The sequence below is a fragment of the Pholcus phalangioides genome, unplaced genomic scaffold (genome assembly GCF_987345545.1).
Source record: "Pholcus phalangioides strain wild (caught in Gottingen) unplaced genomic scaffold, Ppha-v1.0 ptg000010l_1, whole genome shotgun sequence".
Lineage (NCBI taxonomy): Eukaryota > Metazoa > Arthropoda > Arachnida > Araneae > Pholcidae > Pholcus > Pholcus phalangioides.
This window is the reverse complement of record NW_028301603.1, coordinates 38,185,455-38,205,046: the sequence shown is the minus strand read 5'-3', so window position 1 is coordinate 38,205,046 and position 19,592 is coordinate 38,185,455. Positions and strand designations below refer to the sequence as shown.

Below are 19,592 nucleotides of genomic sequence, written 5' to 3'. Positions count from 1 at the left end.
TGACTTAGGAGTTGAGGCTGGAAAGTCGTCAGTCGTTCTTTTCGACCAGCCTTCCAATACTTTCTAGCCTCAAACATTTGACGGTCATTGCCAGTAGTGGAGCGACCGCAATATTCATCCATGACCAAGCATAACATGTATTGGGCCAAGCTGGACGGGTGCGGACTTGGCTATATCTCAACAGTGTTTTCCACCTCAACAGATTGATTTCTTTACTCGAACTGAAACAGTTTTCTTCTGTACAGGTAAGCCTGAATCGTGTGGATGCATCTGGCTGTTCAGCTGCGGAGACGAACCCGATGGTGTATAGCGACCTTTACAGTTTGAACACCATTGAGATAGACAAGAAAAAACAAAAACACATTATAACTTTGCAGGCTTTATACAAAACAAAACAAAAAAAGTCAACACAAGCCAGTCATGGGGGGGGGGGAGGGGGAAGAAAAGGAAAGAGATCGAACAAAAACGTCACGTTATTTATGCCATATGTACAACGACGGCACAAGTCAAATAAATTAGAAATATACATTAAAGTGATGACAGAGTTCTCTAATAATTATTCCGTATATTTACAGAGAAGAAGTGTCAGTCACATTCGATTTTTCACACGGTATAAGCACTTTTCGTCAGCGAATTGAGAGTTCAGTCATCAAACAACTAAAACGAAGACAGAAATGAGTCCTTGAGATTCGAGTCAAAAAACGACCGACTCGGATGTTATAACACTTGATTTCTTCAGGTCCGATATATTGCCAAAATTCTGTGTGATTTTTGAAATTTTTTTTCTCGAATTTCTGGAAAAGTACTGGGCAAATCGTTCTGAAATTTCGGCCACGTGAAGCCTACGCTTGTACTCACAATTTCCAGTGACGACCTAACAAAAAAAATTACTATTGTTTTACAAAGGAGTAGTTGGTTGGAAGTATGGATTCCATGAAAGGGTTAAATCCTGCAAATATGCACTCACGATAGGAGAAACTTTGGAAAGTAATGAATCCCGGCATGAAAAACTAGAATCCTTGACTTCTAATATGAATTGGCTGTTAAAACAACCTTTTGGAATCATCTACGTTGATGAAGTGGCTCCTCCGCTAACTTGGATTCGACGAGACTTTCCTTGGTATTGGATGGTGGATAGGTTAGGACGAGAGCGCTGTAGCATCCAAATGTCTACGCGCTGACATTGAAATAAGTCTATTGTGTCAGTTACTTTCAGGTCGGATAAATGATTCCTGAGAAGGAGTCGAGTTCGAGTTTTCTCGGTTTCTTTTACCAGCAGCATCTGCCCGCGATTAAGTATGAGCGCCATTGATTATAGGTCTCCTTCGAATCTCCTCGACTATCTTCGTGATTGTCGTAGTCAGACAAGACCTCCAGCAGTCTCCTGACAACTCTGTATTTTATATAATAGAAGGGAAGGGACCTTTTTTTTTTCGTCTCTGTCGGAGCGAATTGCTGTTTTTGAGAGATTTTACTGTGGCTTTTGTGTGGTCTGATCATACGGTGTCTAGACTTCTTGTTTTTTCGAGAGGGAATGCTGACGTCGGCAAACAAAACGAACCGGACTTTCTTGATGCGAGAGAAGCCATCAGGATACCCATAGTAGCGTTAGCACATACCTGAATCTACGGGTTCTTTGTGTTATGGGACCGTGATTTCTTCATAATCAGCTCAAGGATGAGTACGATATCAGATTCGATGGGTGAGTAGACCTCTGAAGAAGATGCTGTTGCGTAACAACTCTGAAGAAACTTCTATATCAGGTAGAATTTAAGCATTGTTGCAGATAAATTTGAACTTCCAGACGTTTTGTTCACTACACCATGCAGGGAAATCTTTATTGGTGACGGACAAGGAGTTATTGTGCCATGTGATCCTCTTAGCTGTTCGACTGAATAAAATTACGCTGCTATTTGTATGGAAGGGGGGGGGGGTTACGTTCAGCTTGCATCGGACTACTACTACTTAACCGCACATGCTCCTCGGACACATTCCTTTGCGCAATTTCTAACGAATCGGTACACGCCAGAACGCGTGTGTGCGCGCGTATATGCGGGGGCTTCTAACGTATTTATGTTGTCAGAATTGTGATCGTTTCGTGTTATTGCCGGTGCTGCCATCTGTCTTCCATATGTTGAAGTAAAGATGGTAAATGTGTGCGTGTGCTTGAGTTTTCATGTTATGCAAGAATCATGTTGAAGGTGTATCTGATGTCTGTGAAGAGACTTGGATATAAGGGAGACCAGCTCGCATTCACTATAAATCTTTGCTAACTTTTCCGACGTAACTTTGCCTCTTTTGACGTAACGGAAGTAAGGTGCTTTGCATCAGTCCGGGGTTGTGAGCGGTTCTATCTATCGCATTCACGCCTCGAAGCTGGGAAAAACCGCAGAAGCTTGGATCAGACTGTCTGATATCACACAGCGATTTAGTCACCACTGAAGATGTTCCCCGCTGAAGTGTGCTTTCCAACCGGAAGTTCAATTCTCACAATTGGACTAAACTGCCCCCCCCCACCGGTTTTTTTACTTACACTTGCGCTCACCCGTTGTTACTCAGCGCACAGAATTTCAACACCTGTGAGGAATGACAAAAAAACAATGTTAAAAATGCGATGCAGGATGCAGCGAATTTCTTCGGCGTGGTAAAAACTCGGTCACGCGTGCGCGCAGCAAAGAGGGAGTATTGCATTGAACCCCCTCCCACCATGGGTCTTTTGCCAATAACAACACCAGAGGTCACTGCGATACTCCTTCTAAGCTGTGCGCATGCGCGACCGAGTCTTCGCCACTCGTAAGAAATTTGCTGTATCGTATTTTTAATACTCCAGTTGTCAGATCTAAACTTCCAGGGGGATTGTACACTTCAGCGGTCACGAAATCGCTGTGTGATGTTCGACAGTCCGATCCAAGCTTCTGCGGTTTTCTAGCTTCGAGGCGTGAATACGAATCTGTCTCTCATTTATTCAAGTCATAGAGAGCAGGCACTTCTTCAACATGATACTAACATAACATGAAAACCTAAGCATTTTACCACCTTTATTTCAGCACATGAAAGGCAGATGGCAGCACAAGAGCACGCAACAAGCACAATTCTTACAACATAAATACGTTAGGGACCACGCATACACATGACACATTCCGGCATGTACCGATTCGTTAGAAATTCCGCAGAGGAATGTGTACGAGGAACATGTACGGTTAAGTAGTACTAAGTAGTAAAACCGGACACGCCTCCACGTTAATATTCCTTAGGAACCTCTAACGTAAGTAGTACTAGTAGTAGTCCGATGCAAGCTGAACCTGACCTCCACATAAATACCATCGTAACTCCAGTCGCAGTCAGTCGTCTTCGGACAGCTAAGAGGACGGAACATTGACTCCTTAGCCGTCACCATAAGATTTCCCTGCAGATGTAGACGGAGACGAAAAATATTCTACATGAAACACGCGTTTGGAAGGAATAACACCATACTAGAGATATCTCTAGGGGTGTCATTCAAGTATCACGTCAGCATCGTGGGGGGGGGGGGGGTTTCGGATTTGCTGACTTTTGATGACGAAGGGAGGAGGGTTTCTAGGTTCCTTACGTCATCAACCACCCCTTTCTGAAGATATGAAATCTTCGAAACTGCTGACGAAATTGCGCTGACGGGGGGGGGGGTCAAAAATGGCTGAAAATCTGCTTACGTAATACTTGAATGGCCCCCTAGTGTATGGTGTTGCCTTTGTCTGGAACCATCCACCAAACATTACACACCGGCCCTCTTTCCATTCTTCTGCCAGCTGAGATTGTTTTCATTATAGGAACTTAGGAATATAGGTCTTCTGAAAGCAATCTGTTCCAATATTCGACTGAGTGATGCTTCCCCGAATATTCCGAATAGTTTCTGGTATGCGTTGCGCACCATCATTGATTCCACAACACGTACTTGGATCTAAAAACGTCAGCCGCTTGCGATGTCTTCGGAGAGGACGTCCGATTCGAGATCTTCTTCATCCTTTCTACATAAAAATCCGATCACAGAAAATCATCAAACGTCGCACGATGTGGCCGATGTCCACCACTTCATAAGATTGTACAGTGCGAAGTCTTTTGATTCGACGGGACCGAGATCTGAGGTTGCTGGTCTTCTGAGGAGCTCTTGGGCAAGACCAGTATCCTCCTGACGGCGTTCTTTATGGACCTGCGCGTCTTCTCGATCTTCACTGGTTTCGACGATGCTGCTGCTGCGGTGGCGGCGGCCATCTTACCCTGGCACTGGTGGTTGCAGCACATGCACTGGTAGCTGCTCGAACCGGGATAGTCGTCCCAAGCAGGCGAGAAGCTGCTAGACTGCGGTGGCGCCAGCGGCTGTTGCTGCGGCGGCGGTGACCAGGGGGAGTTGGTGCTGCTGATGCTGGCAAACCTCACCCTATGGTGAGGGTGAATCGGTTCTATAAGGGTCTGGCAACCTATCGTGTGGGAATTGACCCTAGTTCTCTTGACTTCAGCGGCTATGCTGTCGAACCTGTCCATTCCACATTTCGGCGATGACAGCATGGACGGCGCCAGCGAAGCCGAACGCATCCGGTTCGCGCCAACGCTCACCGGAGAATAGAAGGAATGGGCTTCCGTCGACGCCAGGCAACCAGGGAGGGAGAACGGCAAGCTGATTGGATCATCTTCGCTGGATCGCCTTTTGTAGTCGTTGAGCCAGTAGGTCTTCATTTGCCCTTTTCCCTGAAAAATTAAGACATACACCGTGATTTTTTGTTTCTAAGTACAAGAAAATGACGGCCAAATGGCGATAGTAGTCCGTCCATCACGAGAATATATTTGGCCGCGCGTTTGTTGATAGAAAGGACAGCTGCGTCTTAAGTGTTTGGAACTTGTGGGTGCTCGTCTTGATCTTTACGAGGGAAATTTTGATTCCTGATTTGATGCCGGTGCTCAGACCCATGCAAAAGTTATTGTGGTTGCTAGAGCACCCACGGTTCCGACGTCACTAGGAAAGGTAGCTCATCACGTGGACGAAATAGGCTTAATACAGTTCCCCTGGGCTCACGGTTCCCTTTCTATGCAGACCTAATTGCATATGTATCGTTTCCGGAACCAAAGATGCCAAAGTGACACTGAAGATGTCAAATGAAAAAAAAAGTACTGAAGATATCACAAGTTTTCTAAGAACCGAAATGTAGAGCTATATGAAATCCTAGGAAGGCTCATCCGCCATCTTTGAATGTGACGTCTGAATTATCACTATAACCCCCAATCGTTGCTTCCCTAAAATGTATTTTGTTTTTGGCGATTAGAACTTTTGAACTGGGCGCGGCGAAACTTGTTTTGTTTGTTCAAAGATGGAGGACGATGTGCCCACACACTCCCCCCCTTTCTAGGCATCTAACAGTAAGGCGCCTATATGACCGGAAGGAGATGGAACAAAAGTGGAAGGCGATGAGCTCGCTCCCTCTTTTTAGGTGCTTTCCTGTAAAGTATTGGACCCCAAGTCCAGTTATGGTTGCTGTGGGCGGACGTGACCGAGTTTAATCTCGTGATGGACCGACGTTTTATTAGACGGTCGATGTTCTTACCTTGACCGAAATCGTCCCTCGCTCGGTGATGTCCCAGTGATCTGTGTTCAGCCTGAGTGCAGTCTCTTCGCTGATATGTATTTTGAGGGCCTGGAGGAAACAAAAAAAATAAAATAAATACTACACTCAAACCCGATTGTAACGACACTTCGGCTATAACGTCAATAATTGTTAGTTTGTTTTGGTTTCCATAGAGCAATGAGTGCACAACGTTATGAGTCCCTGGGCCAGATATGCGGTAGTTTTGCCGCTCGCGGGCCAGACTTGTACCTATAAAAGAGGTGAATTTATAGGTAACAATGCAGGGTTCATAGGTAACAGGGCGTACTGCATTTTACTGGCGAACCATTGATCCTAGAGACATACTTTCAATTAGAAAAAGCATCCAAATACAGTCGAATCCCGTTATAACATACTCCAAGATAACGGCGAACGAAATCATTTCGTTATGAAGGAATTACAGGTTTATGCATTGTTCCTGGGGGATTAAGAAGTTTTCGTTTAAACGAGAATTTTCACTACAACGGTATCTGTTGAAACGGGATTTGACTGTAACGGGTATCACCAAAGCCTCCTAGATACTACTAGGAGGTACTAGTAAAGTACTTCTAGGAGGCTTTGGTATCACTCAGATGTTGCAAGGGGTTTTGTATAGTTATTGAAATAAAAATGGTGACTTTTTATACGGTCACCCTGTGCTGAAAAACCCAGTTAGAAAGTTGTTGCCCTGTCTTTCCTGATGCCAACTAAAAACATTTGCACTGTTTTCAAATGCAATAATCGAAAAATGGAGGAAAATTGGGGAAAAAAACAGCTTTAAATGCCGGTAAAATTGTTTTTCTGCATTTTAGGAGCTTTTTTTCCCAACTTTCCTCCGATTTTGAACTAAAATATCTCAGGGTATATTGCACTTGAAAACGTGAATTTTTTTTCTTGACATCAAGAAAGAGGGAAACAACTTTCTAACTATGTTTTTGAGGGCAGAGTATGTTAATAACTATACAAATACAACAGTACGAGGTTTTACAGTACAGTTTCCCAACGAGGCGGCTGAGAAAAAGATGCCTATAACAAACATAGATGTCATATATTTCAAAAATACAGCGACCCAATTACAAATGCAATTACAAACAGTATATATAATGAAATATTATGCAATGCCCATAAGAATACAAAACCTCTGGTAACATAAATAGCATATCTGAGTACTAAACGTTATTTGGGTACTTTGCCTACTTGGAAGTATGCCTCTAGAATCACGGTTCGCCAGTAACATGCCGTACTCCCCGTTATCTATGTACCCTGTATAATTTTGGGCGGGAGTCGGATTTGGCCCACAGGCCATGGGAAAAGCATGCCTGACCTAAAGAGTGCGTCAGCATGAGAGCGGCCGTCTCCTCCTAACGAGATCATGTTCCGCCGCTCTGTCTCGATGAGATTTTTTTGTTGTTGGTCGAAAAACACTTGGGGCCATGCTGGAAGCCGTACGTGTTCTGAACCTGACGTGAAGTTTGTTTCTGTGTTATGTTTTTTTTTTTTTTTTACAGTGCTGCCATTTCCCATTGATTTTTCAAACTACGAGTGATGAAGTGTAATGATTGAATAATGTGCTGTTGTAGGCCTGTTGCCCTCTGCTGCGAGACTTTTTAACTGAGGGGGGGGGGCGGCTCGCATTCGCGCCTCGAAGTTGGGAGTTGGGGCCCACTAGAAACCAACTTCAGCCGACCACCACTGGGGTGACGATGGGGTTCGAACACGGGTCCTCGAGTCATTTCAAACGAAGACAAAATCCCAGTCACGAAACAGTGCCAAAGTACGAATTTTTCGGTTCCCTCACAAGCTGATAACAACCCTTCATCAGACTCAGACTATGATCCTCTGGCATGAGATGAGATATTTTGGGATTGTCTCACGGTGTCTTTGTGCGCGACTTCTGATAGACAATGAAGTTCCTTGATTCCCGTTGCTGTCAATGGACAATGTCGCCCGTCTTGTATATATTATATATATATGAGTGTTTATATGTTCGTATATATATATGTTTATATATCTCTCTTATATATATGTGTCTATAGTTATTTGTAGGCCCCCCCCTCGTGGCCTGCTGGCGACGTGCGTATGCACCTGCCCATGTAACCTCAACTTTTTGTCTTCTTACCCGCTGGTGGTCGTTCGGTGCTTAGTGCCCCGGACATTGCACCGCTCTTCCACCATGGCCCAAACCCTCTGAGTGACCAGCTTATATCCCCTATGGGGACAGAGCGGGGGCCATGGTCGGTTTCGGGTCGGGTGACAAAGAAATTCCTTGATTCCTGTCAATGGACAATGTCGCCTGTCTTGTATACATTATATATATGAGTGTTTATATGTTTGTAGATATATTTTTATACATATTGGCGTAGGCAGGGGGGGGGGATTGGGGTTCTAACCCCCCCTTGAGCCAAGATTATAGTGTTACTTTACAGGAGAAAACATGAACCCTTCCCCTCAGAAGGGAAAAACAAAAATCTGAACCCCCGAGAAAATTCTACGTATGCCTATGTTTATATAGCTCTCTTTTTTATATATATGTGCCTATTATTCGTGGGCCCCTTCGTGGCCTTTGTGGCCTGCTGGCGACGTGCGTATGCACCTGCCCCATGTAACCTCAACATTTTGTCTTCTTGCCCGCTGGTGGTCTTTCGGTGCTTAGTGCTCCGGACGTTGCATCGCTCTTCCAGCATGGCCTGGGAGGTGACCAGCTTATATCCCCTATGGGGGACAGAGCGGGGGGGGGTCATGGTCGGTTTCGGGTCCTCGCGATGCTAGTCCGTCACTATGACCACTCGGCCACCACAGCGGCATGAGAGCGACCTAGAGAGCATTTCAGTGGGCAAGCAAGAAATTCTACAAGCATGTGAGTGACCGAAAGAGTGACTTACAGACTGAGGCACGTACACAGGAGTGATGACCAAACGGGATTTATCCTAGGGTGGCAAATTAAAGCAAGGAACGTTCGAGAAAGCCAAACTAGGATGGGAAAAGGGCGGCAGAACAAACTTCGAAGCTGTCCCATCATATTTGTGTGAAAGTGTACTGCGCTTAAAGAACTGCACATTTTCCCCATTCGTAACGCACTAAATGTATACAAATAGGAAAAATGTACACGGTAGCTATTAACGTACCTCGCTGGTGCTTTCCATCCTCGACGCCGTATTAACTGTGTCGCCGAACAGACAATACCTAGGCATCTTGAGGCCGACGACACCTGCGACAACGGCTCCGGAATGAATACCTAGAAAAAAATATATTCACTTATACACATAATTCACGAACAACAATCGTACTATAAAGCAGGGTCCTTAGCCTTTTTGTCATCCGCGACACCCATAATGAGAAAGAACATCGTGAACTTCGCGACCCATGGGCCAATTTTTACTTTAATGAATGTCATTAACTATTTCTGATTAATGAAATGCTTAGTTTTTGAAGGAAGCGGAATCTTTCCACGGCGTCTTAACAGTTGGGCCAGCAAGGCCTAAGCCTTGGTGGAAAAGGGGGGGGGGGTAAATTATTGGAAGCTTTCACCAAGTCGGAAATTATTTCTTTCACGAATTCTGAATTTTCATTAATTCTGGAATTATACTCCTCGCTTCAAATTTCAATTATTTTTCATTACTTATGGAAGCCATTTTCCATTTATTATGGAAATGTTTTTCATTAATTCTCTAGAATCATGTTGTTCTTTCACTGATTTCGAATATCCATCATGTTCATTAAAGTTCGTTTAATGAGTTAATATTTTTATATAAGCCTATAGGTAATTTTACGCATTCCTGTGCATTCTGTAGCAGAAGAATCCACATTTCGAAAACGTCGACTTCTTCCCAAAAGTACTATGTAAAACGATAGTCCAAGAGGCTTCCCAAAAGAATCGTTTGGACGCCTAGGAAACAAGTAGCGCCCGAGTGGCGCAGTCGCAAGATGCAGAGGGTGTAGAGGGTGTCCTGAAACTATACCGTCGTAGAGGTAGTTTCCAATTTTAAAAATGCCCAAGGGGCGTTCAAAAATTACCCTGCACCAGTATTGATAGTGAAAGCGCCCGAGGGGTGTGGTGGTAAGGTGCTTGTCTACCGCCGTGAAGGTCGCTGTCAGGATCCCAGGTTCAAACCCGAGGGAGGATGTGGAAAAGGTGTTTTTTCCTCCTAACGAGTTTGAGGCGACCTCCGATATCGACAGCCCCTTCATTTCCCACCCATCTCATTAATGGCAGTAAATTGCAATACAGCGATATGGCCAGAGTTGGTGAAGTAGTATTGACAGTGAAAATACAGTGTGTGATAAAAAAAAATCTTAATTTTTATACGGTCCCTGTCTTTTAACTTCCAGTTAAAAAGCTGTGTTAAAAAGTTTCTAAATGCAATATTCACTGAGATATTCGAATTCAAAAATCTGAGAAAAGTTGAGGGGAAAGAAGCGTTGTGTCCGTTAGTTTTTGCTGTTATTTCCCAACTTTTCTCCGATTTTGGAATTAAAATATCTGAGTGAATATTGAGATTTAAAAACACGGGGGCTTTTTTTTGTTAGCCTCACAGCAGATACAGGTCAACAACTTTCTAATTGGAAATTAGAGGACGCAGGGACGGTATAAAAATTAGATTTTTTTTTTATTTTGTTACACACTGTATTTTCACTCTCAAAACAGGTACAGGGTAATTTTTGAACGCCTTTTGAGCATTTCTTTTTAAAATTGTAATCACGCCTCTACGACGGACGGTTGATGAGACAAAGGCCGCATTAGCACTTGCAGGACACCCGTAAAACGAGAGTCCAGAAGGGTCCCAAAAAATCGTTTGGGCACCTCGGAAACAAGTGGATTTATAACTGGATATTAAATATGGATTCAAAACGACCCATCTCAGAAGCCTCCGCGACCCATAGGTTAAGAACCTCTGCTGTAAAAAAATGATTTTATCAATCACAGTTAGCGCCATCTATTGCGTGATATAACAACATTCCGAGAACTAAAACTTTTAACAGAAGATTTTTTTTAAACGAAAAATTATTATTACATTGTAGGTTCCGCGTTAGAAATTTGTTATTTTCTATTTAGAAATTGAGATTATTTCATCAGTTGCAAATCTTTTGATATGTATAAAATGTTTTATGAATCATATAATATTTTTTTTAACTCTTGCGATGCCCCTAGCGTGGATTTACAGCTGGAAGTGAAACAACGACACGCATTGACAGTGTGAATCCAGGAGAGGCTTCGACTATCATCGACTTTTTGTTCGAGTTGTGGTCATCAGTGGACAAAAGAACCCTCAACCTGTTTTGTATTTCAGTGTCGCGGATCGATCTGTGTTTTTCCGCTATCTGCGGTTGTTTCTTTTGGGCGAGATATGTATGTTGTGAAGTGAAACCCGGTCCAGACCAGAGACGTGGCTCATCAGGGGTAAGTCTTTGCTTTTTGAGTGCTCACTTAAAAACTTAAAATGCCCCTTCGTTGTCCCTATGCCGATCCGGCGGCAATCGCTGAAATTGTGGCTTTTCGCCGGATGGCAGAGAGTTTCGTTTTCGAGGGGAATCATAATTTTGAGACACTGACAGAGAAATTTTTGCCTTGGATTGAGAACATGTATGATTTGAGTAACGATGGCATTAGTGATGAATGTTCTGTGGTTGATCAATTGCAAAATCTGATAACATATTTTGTTGAGTTCAAAATGTCACATAACAATGATACTGTACTCAAAAAACTAATTAGTACAGGTTGTTTATTTTTTGGAGATCTTGAGGGTATTGATTGTGTTCATAAGCTGTCTAACAGCTTTAAGAAAACGCCTGTAAACTTGGTAACTGATCCTGGTCCCAAGTGTGCTAAATCAATTCGTAAGAGTAAGAAGGTAATGGCTGATAATTTATGTGTTAAAAACTCTGCTACAGGTAAAGAATTTGTGAATGGAAATGTTTCAAAGATAAATGATAAGGTAATCAGCCCAAATAATATTTATGATTGTGTCAAATCAATCGATAATTCTGTATATTTATGTGATAAAAATGACTTTAATTTTGAAAAGAGTGTCAATGATATGAAACCATGTGATAATGTTAAGATGGTATTAATTCATGATGCATGTATCAACAAATCGAACGAAAATGTTATCAAATCAGTTAATGGTTCCATGTATGTATCAAACAGAGTTATTCATGATAATGATCATGACAAGTGTGGTGTAAATGAAAAGCTAGCATTTGATAATGATAATAGTAACCCAAAAGTCAATGTTAACAATACAGATGTTGTTGATGCTATAATTCTGGGTAATGTGGTCTGTAATGATGAACATGGTATCAATGATGTCAATGTAACCGATTGTTTGGTAAAAGAACTTGTCATGAATAATAATGTCACACTACTACCTAATTCTGATGTTGAGAAATTGTGTAAATTTGTTACTATCAGTGAAGGTTGTGATGATGATGCCAACATATCTGATAATTTGGTGAAGGCCTCAATCAATGGTTTCAGTAAAAAGCGTCATATTTCAAGTAAATGTAAATCACGTAAGCATAATGAAGCCCTTAAAAAGAAGTTGAAAAGATGTGTGTTATCCAACCTTGTGTCATCTCAATGCCCAGTGCCGAATGAGTGTGATAAGCCTCAGCAAAAACGATCGGACTCTGACACTGATACTGATCATGATGATCCGGCACTAGTAAATAGGATCACCAAGGAACTTTCCGACTGTGTTAAGTTATCTAATTCAACGGCTAATCCAGTTTTGCCATCTGTAACTGGAAATTCAGTGATCCCTGACGAAGGCAATGGCAACGAAAAAAGCAGATTCAACGTGGGAAAATTGAAAACCAAGAACTCTAAAAGTGACAAGCATGCTAACAAAAATATCACTGTTGCCAAGGCCCCTCCATCTAATGCATGTATGGCAAAAACTTCAGATCGTTATCTGCCGTCTCTTCAATCCAGGATCTCGAAAGAGAAACCGGGTCCAGCACTTGGTTCCATGGTCACAACTGACGAGCCAGATAATCAGCCAAAATTGACGAAGTCACAGAGATCAAAAGCTAGAAAAAAGGCAAAAAAGATGTCTACAAGAGCAAATGAGGTGATGCTCTCCACGGGAAATAACAACTCCACTGGAGCTACTGCTACCCCCATATTTGAAGATAAATCAACAAATGAGTTTGCAATCGCTTCAACAAGTCATCGAAGTCCAGTGAGAGACTCAGGTGGGGTTGGAGAGTGCAATGCAGAGTCGGATTCAGTGGAACCGAGTAGGGTAGAATCTAGAATTGACAATGATTATCCTAATAGTGACAACGATGAATTCACTCAAGTCAACAGAAGACGAAAAAAAGTTAATGTACCCCAAATTGTCTTATCCTCTTGGGGATCCAACTGGCTTGCAACCTTTCGAGATATAAAAAACAATTGTGAATTTGCTCCAGTGTCTAAAACGACAGAGAAGAACATTCTGTTAAATTTATTTAGTGAAAATTATCACAGGAACGTCACAAGGTTCTTGGACGATAACAGGTTCGAGTATCATACGTACCAAATGAATAGTGAAAGGTCCTTAAAATTTGTAATACGTGGTCTACCAGCAAATGTTAACCACTCTGACATCACTAATGACTTATCAAAACAAGGATTCGATGTGATAAAAGTATGCAATCTCAAAAACTATACTTCAGGAAGAGTACTCCCGCTCTTCTTGGTGGAAGTTCCGATCAACTCTAAAGAAATTGCCAACTTGGTCGACATCGACGGGGTTCCAATAGAGATTGAAAGATACAGAGGAAATCGTTTTCCCTTGCAATGCAGGAACTGCATGAAATTCGGACATACAAGTTATTTTTGCCATAATCAAGCCATATGCGCATTTTGTTCAGAAGGACACAGTACTAGAAGCTGCTTGGTTAAGGGAGATCTGAACAAGATAAAGTGTTACTTCTGTGGAGGCCCTCATACAGGAACGTATTCTAAGTGCCCTGCCAGACCTGCTTCCACAGGTGAATCTGGAAGAACCTTCATCTCCAAGCTTCCACCTTCGCTTCGAGATTTCCCCCTTCTAGGCAGCGTAGGAAATAACGTAGTTTTAGAACGAGGAAGAGACAGAAATGGGGAAAACAACTTTTTTGAAAATGAGTTGTCTACTAAAACAGAGTCAAATCCTTGGGTCAAGGCTAGTACAATCCCGTTGGTATTACAACGTTCTGTAGACGAAGTCTTAAAGGGACCACATATTCTTGGAATAGGCAAAGTGCATCTCACGGAAGCCGAACTGGTCGAGGAGCTGAACAGAAAGTATAACGAAGCCGAGCAAGTGAAAATATTAGATTACAAAAATAATCAATTTGGAATTAATTTCACAGATGTAATTCATGAATTCAACAAACATCTTAATAATCGTGATGATTCTTTCGGCGATCACATAGTTAAGCCGTCTGAACTTTCCAAATCTTATAATAATTCTGTAAACAGGCAAATGCCAGTACCTTACCTTGTCATTGATGAAACTGATGCCACTGATGCGTCTGTACATTCAGTTTGTATGTCTTCAACTACTAATGAAACAGTGGAGAATTCACAGAAGAACAACATGGAGAACTTTTCCAATGTTGTGCGAGAACTTTTGGTCAATATGGGCATTTCTGAAGATAAGGCTCATAACCTTATTCAAATTCTGATTGGTTTTATTTCAGCGCTCAAAAATTAATACACCAGTATCAACTATCAGCAAACCGCTGAAAATTCTGGCATGGAATGCCACTGGGCTTAAACAGGAACTACAAGAATTCAAACAATTACTCTATGACCTACAAATTGATGTAGCACTGGTTTGTGAAAGTTTTTTAAAACCTTCTCATACTTCCAATATCTCTAATTTTATCTGTTTACGTGAAGACCGTCTACATGGAAGGGGTGGTGGAATTGCGGTGTTCGTTAAAAAGGACATTCCTCACCAAAAACTTTCGATTCCTTCTTCAACTGAAATGGAAGCTTTGGCAGTAAACATCTTCATCAACAGATCACCAATAACCATTTGTGCAATTTACAAACCACCTAATAACCATGTTGATATCAATCTCCTAAACTATCTCGTTAATATCAACAATCCGGTACTAATTGCTGGCGACTGGAACTGTAAAAGCCCTACATTCTTCAGCCATTCCACAAATAGACAAGGTAGAGTTCTAGAAAGATTTTGTAGGAATAATTGCTTGTGCATTCATTCATCGAACATTCCAACCAATTATCCTACTAGTCGATTTTATCGACCCGATGTTCTGGACTATGGAATCTCCAAAAACTTTAGGCACAACATCTTTTTCGAAACAACTGCCAAACTTAATTCAACTCACAACCCTATTATTTTCACCATCGATATAACTAGACCAAAGGATATTCCATATCAACTGGTTACCAACTGGGAAATCTTCCGCTCTACGCTGGAAACATTACCAGTGTGGAACTCAGCGGAATTGACGACGAACTGTATTGAAAATGCAGTAGTTGATGTGACTGAACAAATTAAAACAGCTATTCAAGCCTCTACCAGGAAGATTAAGGCAAAAGAAAACAGATTTGGCATTTCGGAAGAATTACGGGACAAAATCAGACTAAAAAACCGGGTCCGAAAACTCTGGCAAAGATTTAGAAGACGGTCTGACAAAACCACTCTAAACAGACTAGAAAAGGAAATAAGACAAGAAACAACTGAATATGTCAATGAGAGATTCACCCACTTCATTGAGGAGGCCACAGCATCCGATGGCTCACTTTGGAAGGCGTGGAAAATCTGTAAACGAAAATCTCCAGCGGTGGACAAAATTACAAACGAACAAGGTCAACTGTTGTATACAAATGAAGAGATTGTTGAAACGTTTGCTGATAACTATGAAAAGCAATTCATGCCAAACAGTCTGCAATCTCGAAGTATTGCTTCAGCTCATCATGGAAAAGTTCAAGAATTCCTGGATAGAGTTCGCTCGGATGCCTTGCGCGGAATGGGTGCTGCTGGTTTGACCAATGTTGACGAAATCGGGGGCATGATTAACTCAAAACTAAAAAAGCTTCTGGTCATGATGAAATTTCAAATCTCGCTCTTAAAAATCTTCCTCTTTCTATCCTCAAATCATTCACTAATATATTTAATAGCATGCTTCAGACAAGCTATTTTCCTAATGTCTGGAAACTTTCTATTGTCAAACCTCTTCATAAATCTGGAACTGACCCACTTTTCTCTCAAAACTTCAGACCTATCAGCTTACTCAGTAACATTTCTAAAGTCTTTGAACGTATCTATATTTCACGTCTTGACGCTTTCCTGTCCTTCAACAGCATTCTTCGAAGTGAGCAGCACGGATTCAGGCGGGGGCATTCTTGCGTTACTCAGCTGCACAGAGTTACCGAGTTTGTGATGACTGCGTTCAACTACAAGGAACATGTCTGTGCTCTCTGTCTGGATATATGTAAGGCCTTCGACAAAACGAATCACACGACCTTATTATCCAAACTAATTGACCTGGGTTTGCCTGACTATTTCATCATCTTCTTAAACAGTTACCTTTCCAATCGAAGATTCCAAGTCAAAAATGGCAACTGTCTCTCAACTGTTAGACCAATAAGAGCGTCTGTCCCGCAGGGTTCTTGTTTGGGACCACTGCTCTTTGCGCTATACATCAATGACTTCCCAGCTCCTCAGCGCGGAATGCTTGGTCTATTTGCTGACGATGCCATCCTGTTGACCAATCACAAAAAAGGGAAAAAATGTATTGAAAATTTACAAGAATCAACTGAAGACGTTGAGGACTGGTGCCAAGACAACGATATAAAGTTGAATCATCAAAAATGTCAATATATTCTCTTCACAAGACGGTACAAGTTTCCAAGAACTCCCATATACATCGGCAACACGGTGTTGACAAGAAAACTCCAAGTCAAGTATCTAGGTTGTATACTAGATAAGTCGCTCTCATTTTCTCCTCAGGTGATGTACGTAAGAAATAAGGCCTCACAAGCAGTTGGGATGCTATCCAGAATCACATTCCCACAGGCCAGGCTAACGTTGAGGAATAAAGTAATTCTTTTTAAAACTATTATTCGTCCTATTCTGACATATGCTGTCCCAGTGTGGGCTCATGCCAGTCTTGCAAATATGAAACGTTTACAGACACAGCAGAACATCGTTCTTCGTCAGTTTACCAGAGCCCCCTGGTATGTGAGAGGAAAAAACATCCGTAAAGATCTTGACTTACCACTAATCTTGGACTATATCAAGGAGCTTGCCAATGCTCATTTTGACAGGCTACGATCTTCTGAACACCCGCATCTTAGAGAAATTGTCTATTATGACCCTAGAATACCCACAGTACACTCTAGGCCAATGGACTTGCTGAGCGTGGATTGGGTGACGAATTGATGTAATTTGCAGAACATTTTCATGATTTTGATTTTTTTTTTTTTTCAAATTAATTTATCAATCTAATATCAGTTTTGTTTGATATTGCGGATGCTGTGATCGCAATTCAGAGGCATTTATATGTTTTTTATTTTTTATTTTTTTTATCGCAATTAATAATTTTTCTCATTTATTCGTGATTTGCGCTTGCATAAAATGGTGCATTGGGTTCGTGTCGTGTTGAAACTGATGTTATTACAATACAGAGATGGTATGTGTCATGTCTTCATTATAACTTTTTCTTTGACGTTCTTGATTATGGTTATATGACTGATGAGGGTTCAACAGTACCTCAAACATCTCTGGTCAGTGTCTCTCGATTATGTAAATATTTATAATGTTGGGGTTTTTGGGTAGCATATCATCAGCTACTTCCCTTAAGACATTTCCCCCTTGTTCTTCGATTGTGTTGTGTTTTATCTCGATGAGCATTCATTTCGCGAAGATTTGTAAACAATACTCTCCTGGCTCATTCATTCTCTACACACACACATACACTACATACCTTACACACATGCACAAACTTGTCTTTTTCCTTCTCATACCACCCCTGGTGATCTGTAAGTCGCCAGACAGCCTGCAAAGGCTGGGCAGCGACGGAAACGTTCAATTCTGGTCTGGTCTGGTTGCGATGCCCCTTGCAAGTACAGTACTGAAAATGAGAATGTATGCAAGCGCGTGTGTACCGCTGTGAAGTACGATATGCAGTCTCGTATAGTTCTTGCTATGGGTGGGAAGTTCTCTACAATACGAGGAATTCAAAAGCACGACTGTAGTGTCTTCCCAGCACTTACAAAAAATCATTTTCTTTGTGGCAACACCACAAAAATCCAAGGGCATCTGGCCAGAGAGCTTTTGTTGTTAATATTTGCCCGTCCCATCTTTGTGCATGTCCCTGCTCTCGTCCGAATCCCGTATTATTTTACCTTCGTTTATATTTGTAAATAAATAATTGTTTTATTGTTTAATCTAATACAGTACAGGTGTCATAATCTCAGCCGACCTACGTTGGAACAAACATGTTGATTACGTTTACCACAAGTGTCTAAACATACTTTTTTTCCTCCGCCGCAACCTTAAATACTCCACTCGGGATACCAGATTACCAGTGGCGTAGCCAGAAATTTCGTCGGGAGGGGAGTACCGAAGTGACAGAAAAGACCCTCTCCTCACTACGCCCTTGAAGACTACTCTGTTACCAAACTTTTATCTCCCCCGATATATTTCTTACATCGTTGAAAAATCTGGCCCCCCCCCCTACACCCCTCCAGTAAAGCCGGTTTTCCTAGGAGCAGGCTTCTCGCACCGCGTGAACCGAACTGGATCATTTCGCGTCTGCAGAAACGTGTGACATAATAACGCTAGGCGCTTGCGTTTTCCTAGCGCGACGCAGCAGCTCAGGGCGGCTATATAGTATGGCATCAGCTACTCTGTCGTCTGCACTCTCCGGTTTGAAGGAGAAGAGAAAGAAAGCACACACACAGAGCAAAAATTGAAGAAGGAAAAAGTGGAGAAAACAAAAGATGTGCAAAACACGCAGCGCACGACGCATTCGACTCCTCCGGAAGCAGTCAGTCAATTACACCCGACGTAAAGCGCTGGAGTGAGCCGTATTGCGCTCTGTAGGGAAAACAATCGCACCGCTTTTCCTATTGGTGAGTGGACGGCGTGTCGCGCTGGACGATTCACGTTGCGCGCGCGACGGGAAACCTGCTCCTAGGAAAACCCGGCTTAATATAGACAAACTCGAATCAATCTAGAATAAATCCACCCGATTTGCTGACGACTGATTCGTTTCCGTGTCCGAACTTAGAGAAACGAACTTCATATAATAATATCTCCTCCCTCTCTCTCTCTACTCTTGGTCTCATTTCTAGATTTTAACATTGTTATATAAAATTTTCCATGATCAATTTAACATAGATAATCCCTCTTCTGGTATCTTAGATAAACCTCCTACATTTCTAGAAGACTCCACCATTCCCTGAAAATAAAACCGACTTTTGCTTCCATACACTGACTGCTTTAAATACAACTTCTTTCCTCATACCATTGGTGAAGGGAACAAACTCCCAAGCTATATATTATCGAATCTCCCACTATCACTAGTGTTATGTAGCTTCTTTAGATTAGTTGTTAACGTTTACTATAACTTATTTAGAAATTTAACTAGGGTTGGCCGTGAAGAGAGGGGAGGGGTATTATTCCATACACCCAGGCTCGTTATAGCTGCAAAACTTACAACAACAAAAACAACACAATCTCGACTAACCATTGACACCAGGAGTCCAAGTAATGAGAGATTTAAATAATGAAAATTTTAATGTACAATGAGCAGAACAATAACACTTGGTATGAACTTAGGGGCCCCCTATGGAATTATACAGACAAAAATTTTAACACATTTTACCGTTTCTCTACAACTCGCATGACGGTGTAGCTGTCAAGATGGGGGAGGGTAATGACATTACTTGGGCGAAACATATGCTTTGTCAGAGGATTAGAGTTCATTTACTTACGGTCCAGGATAAGAGCATGATCGACGACGGAA

The 19,592-nt window shown here is 42.0% G+C and overlaps 1 protein-coding gene across 1 annotated transcript in view; it reads right to left on the bottom strand.

The window, feature by feature from the left end:
- Positions 1-359: 359 nt before the first annotated feature.
- LOC149081411 (soluble guanylate cyclase 88E-like) overlaps positions 360-19,592 on the bottom strand; it is a 91,586-nt gene continuing 72,353 nt past the window's right edge. The window contains exons 10-12 of the mRNA XM_089238237.1: positions 8,738-8,847; positions 5,574-5,663; positions 360-4,722 (exon numbers count right to left, since the gene is read on the bottom strand). Coding sequence (XP_089094363.1) covers positions 4,069-4,722; positions 5,574-5,663; positions 8,738-8,847 — 854 coding nt within the window. The 3' untranslated portion in view covers positions 360-4,068. The remainder of the gene's footprint in view (positions 4,723-5,573; positions 5,664-8,737; positions 8,848-19,592) is intronic.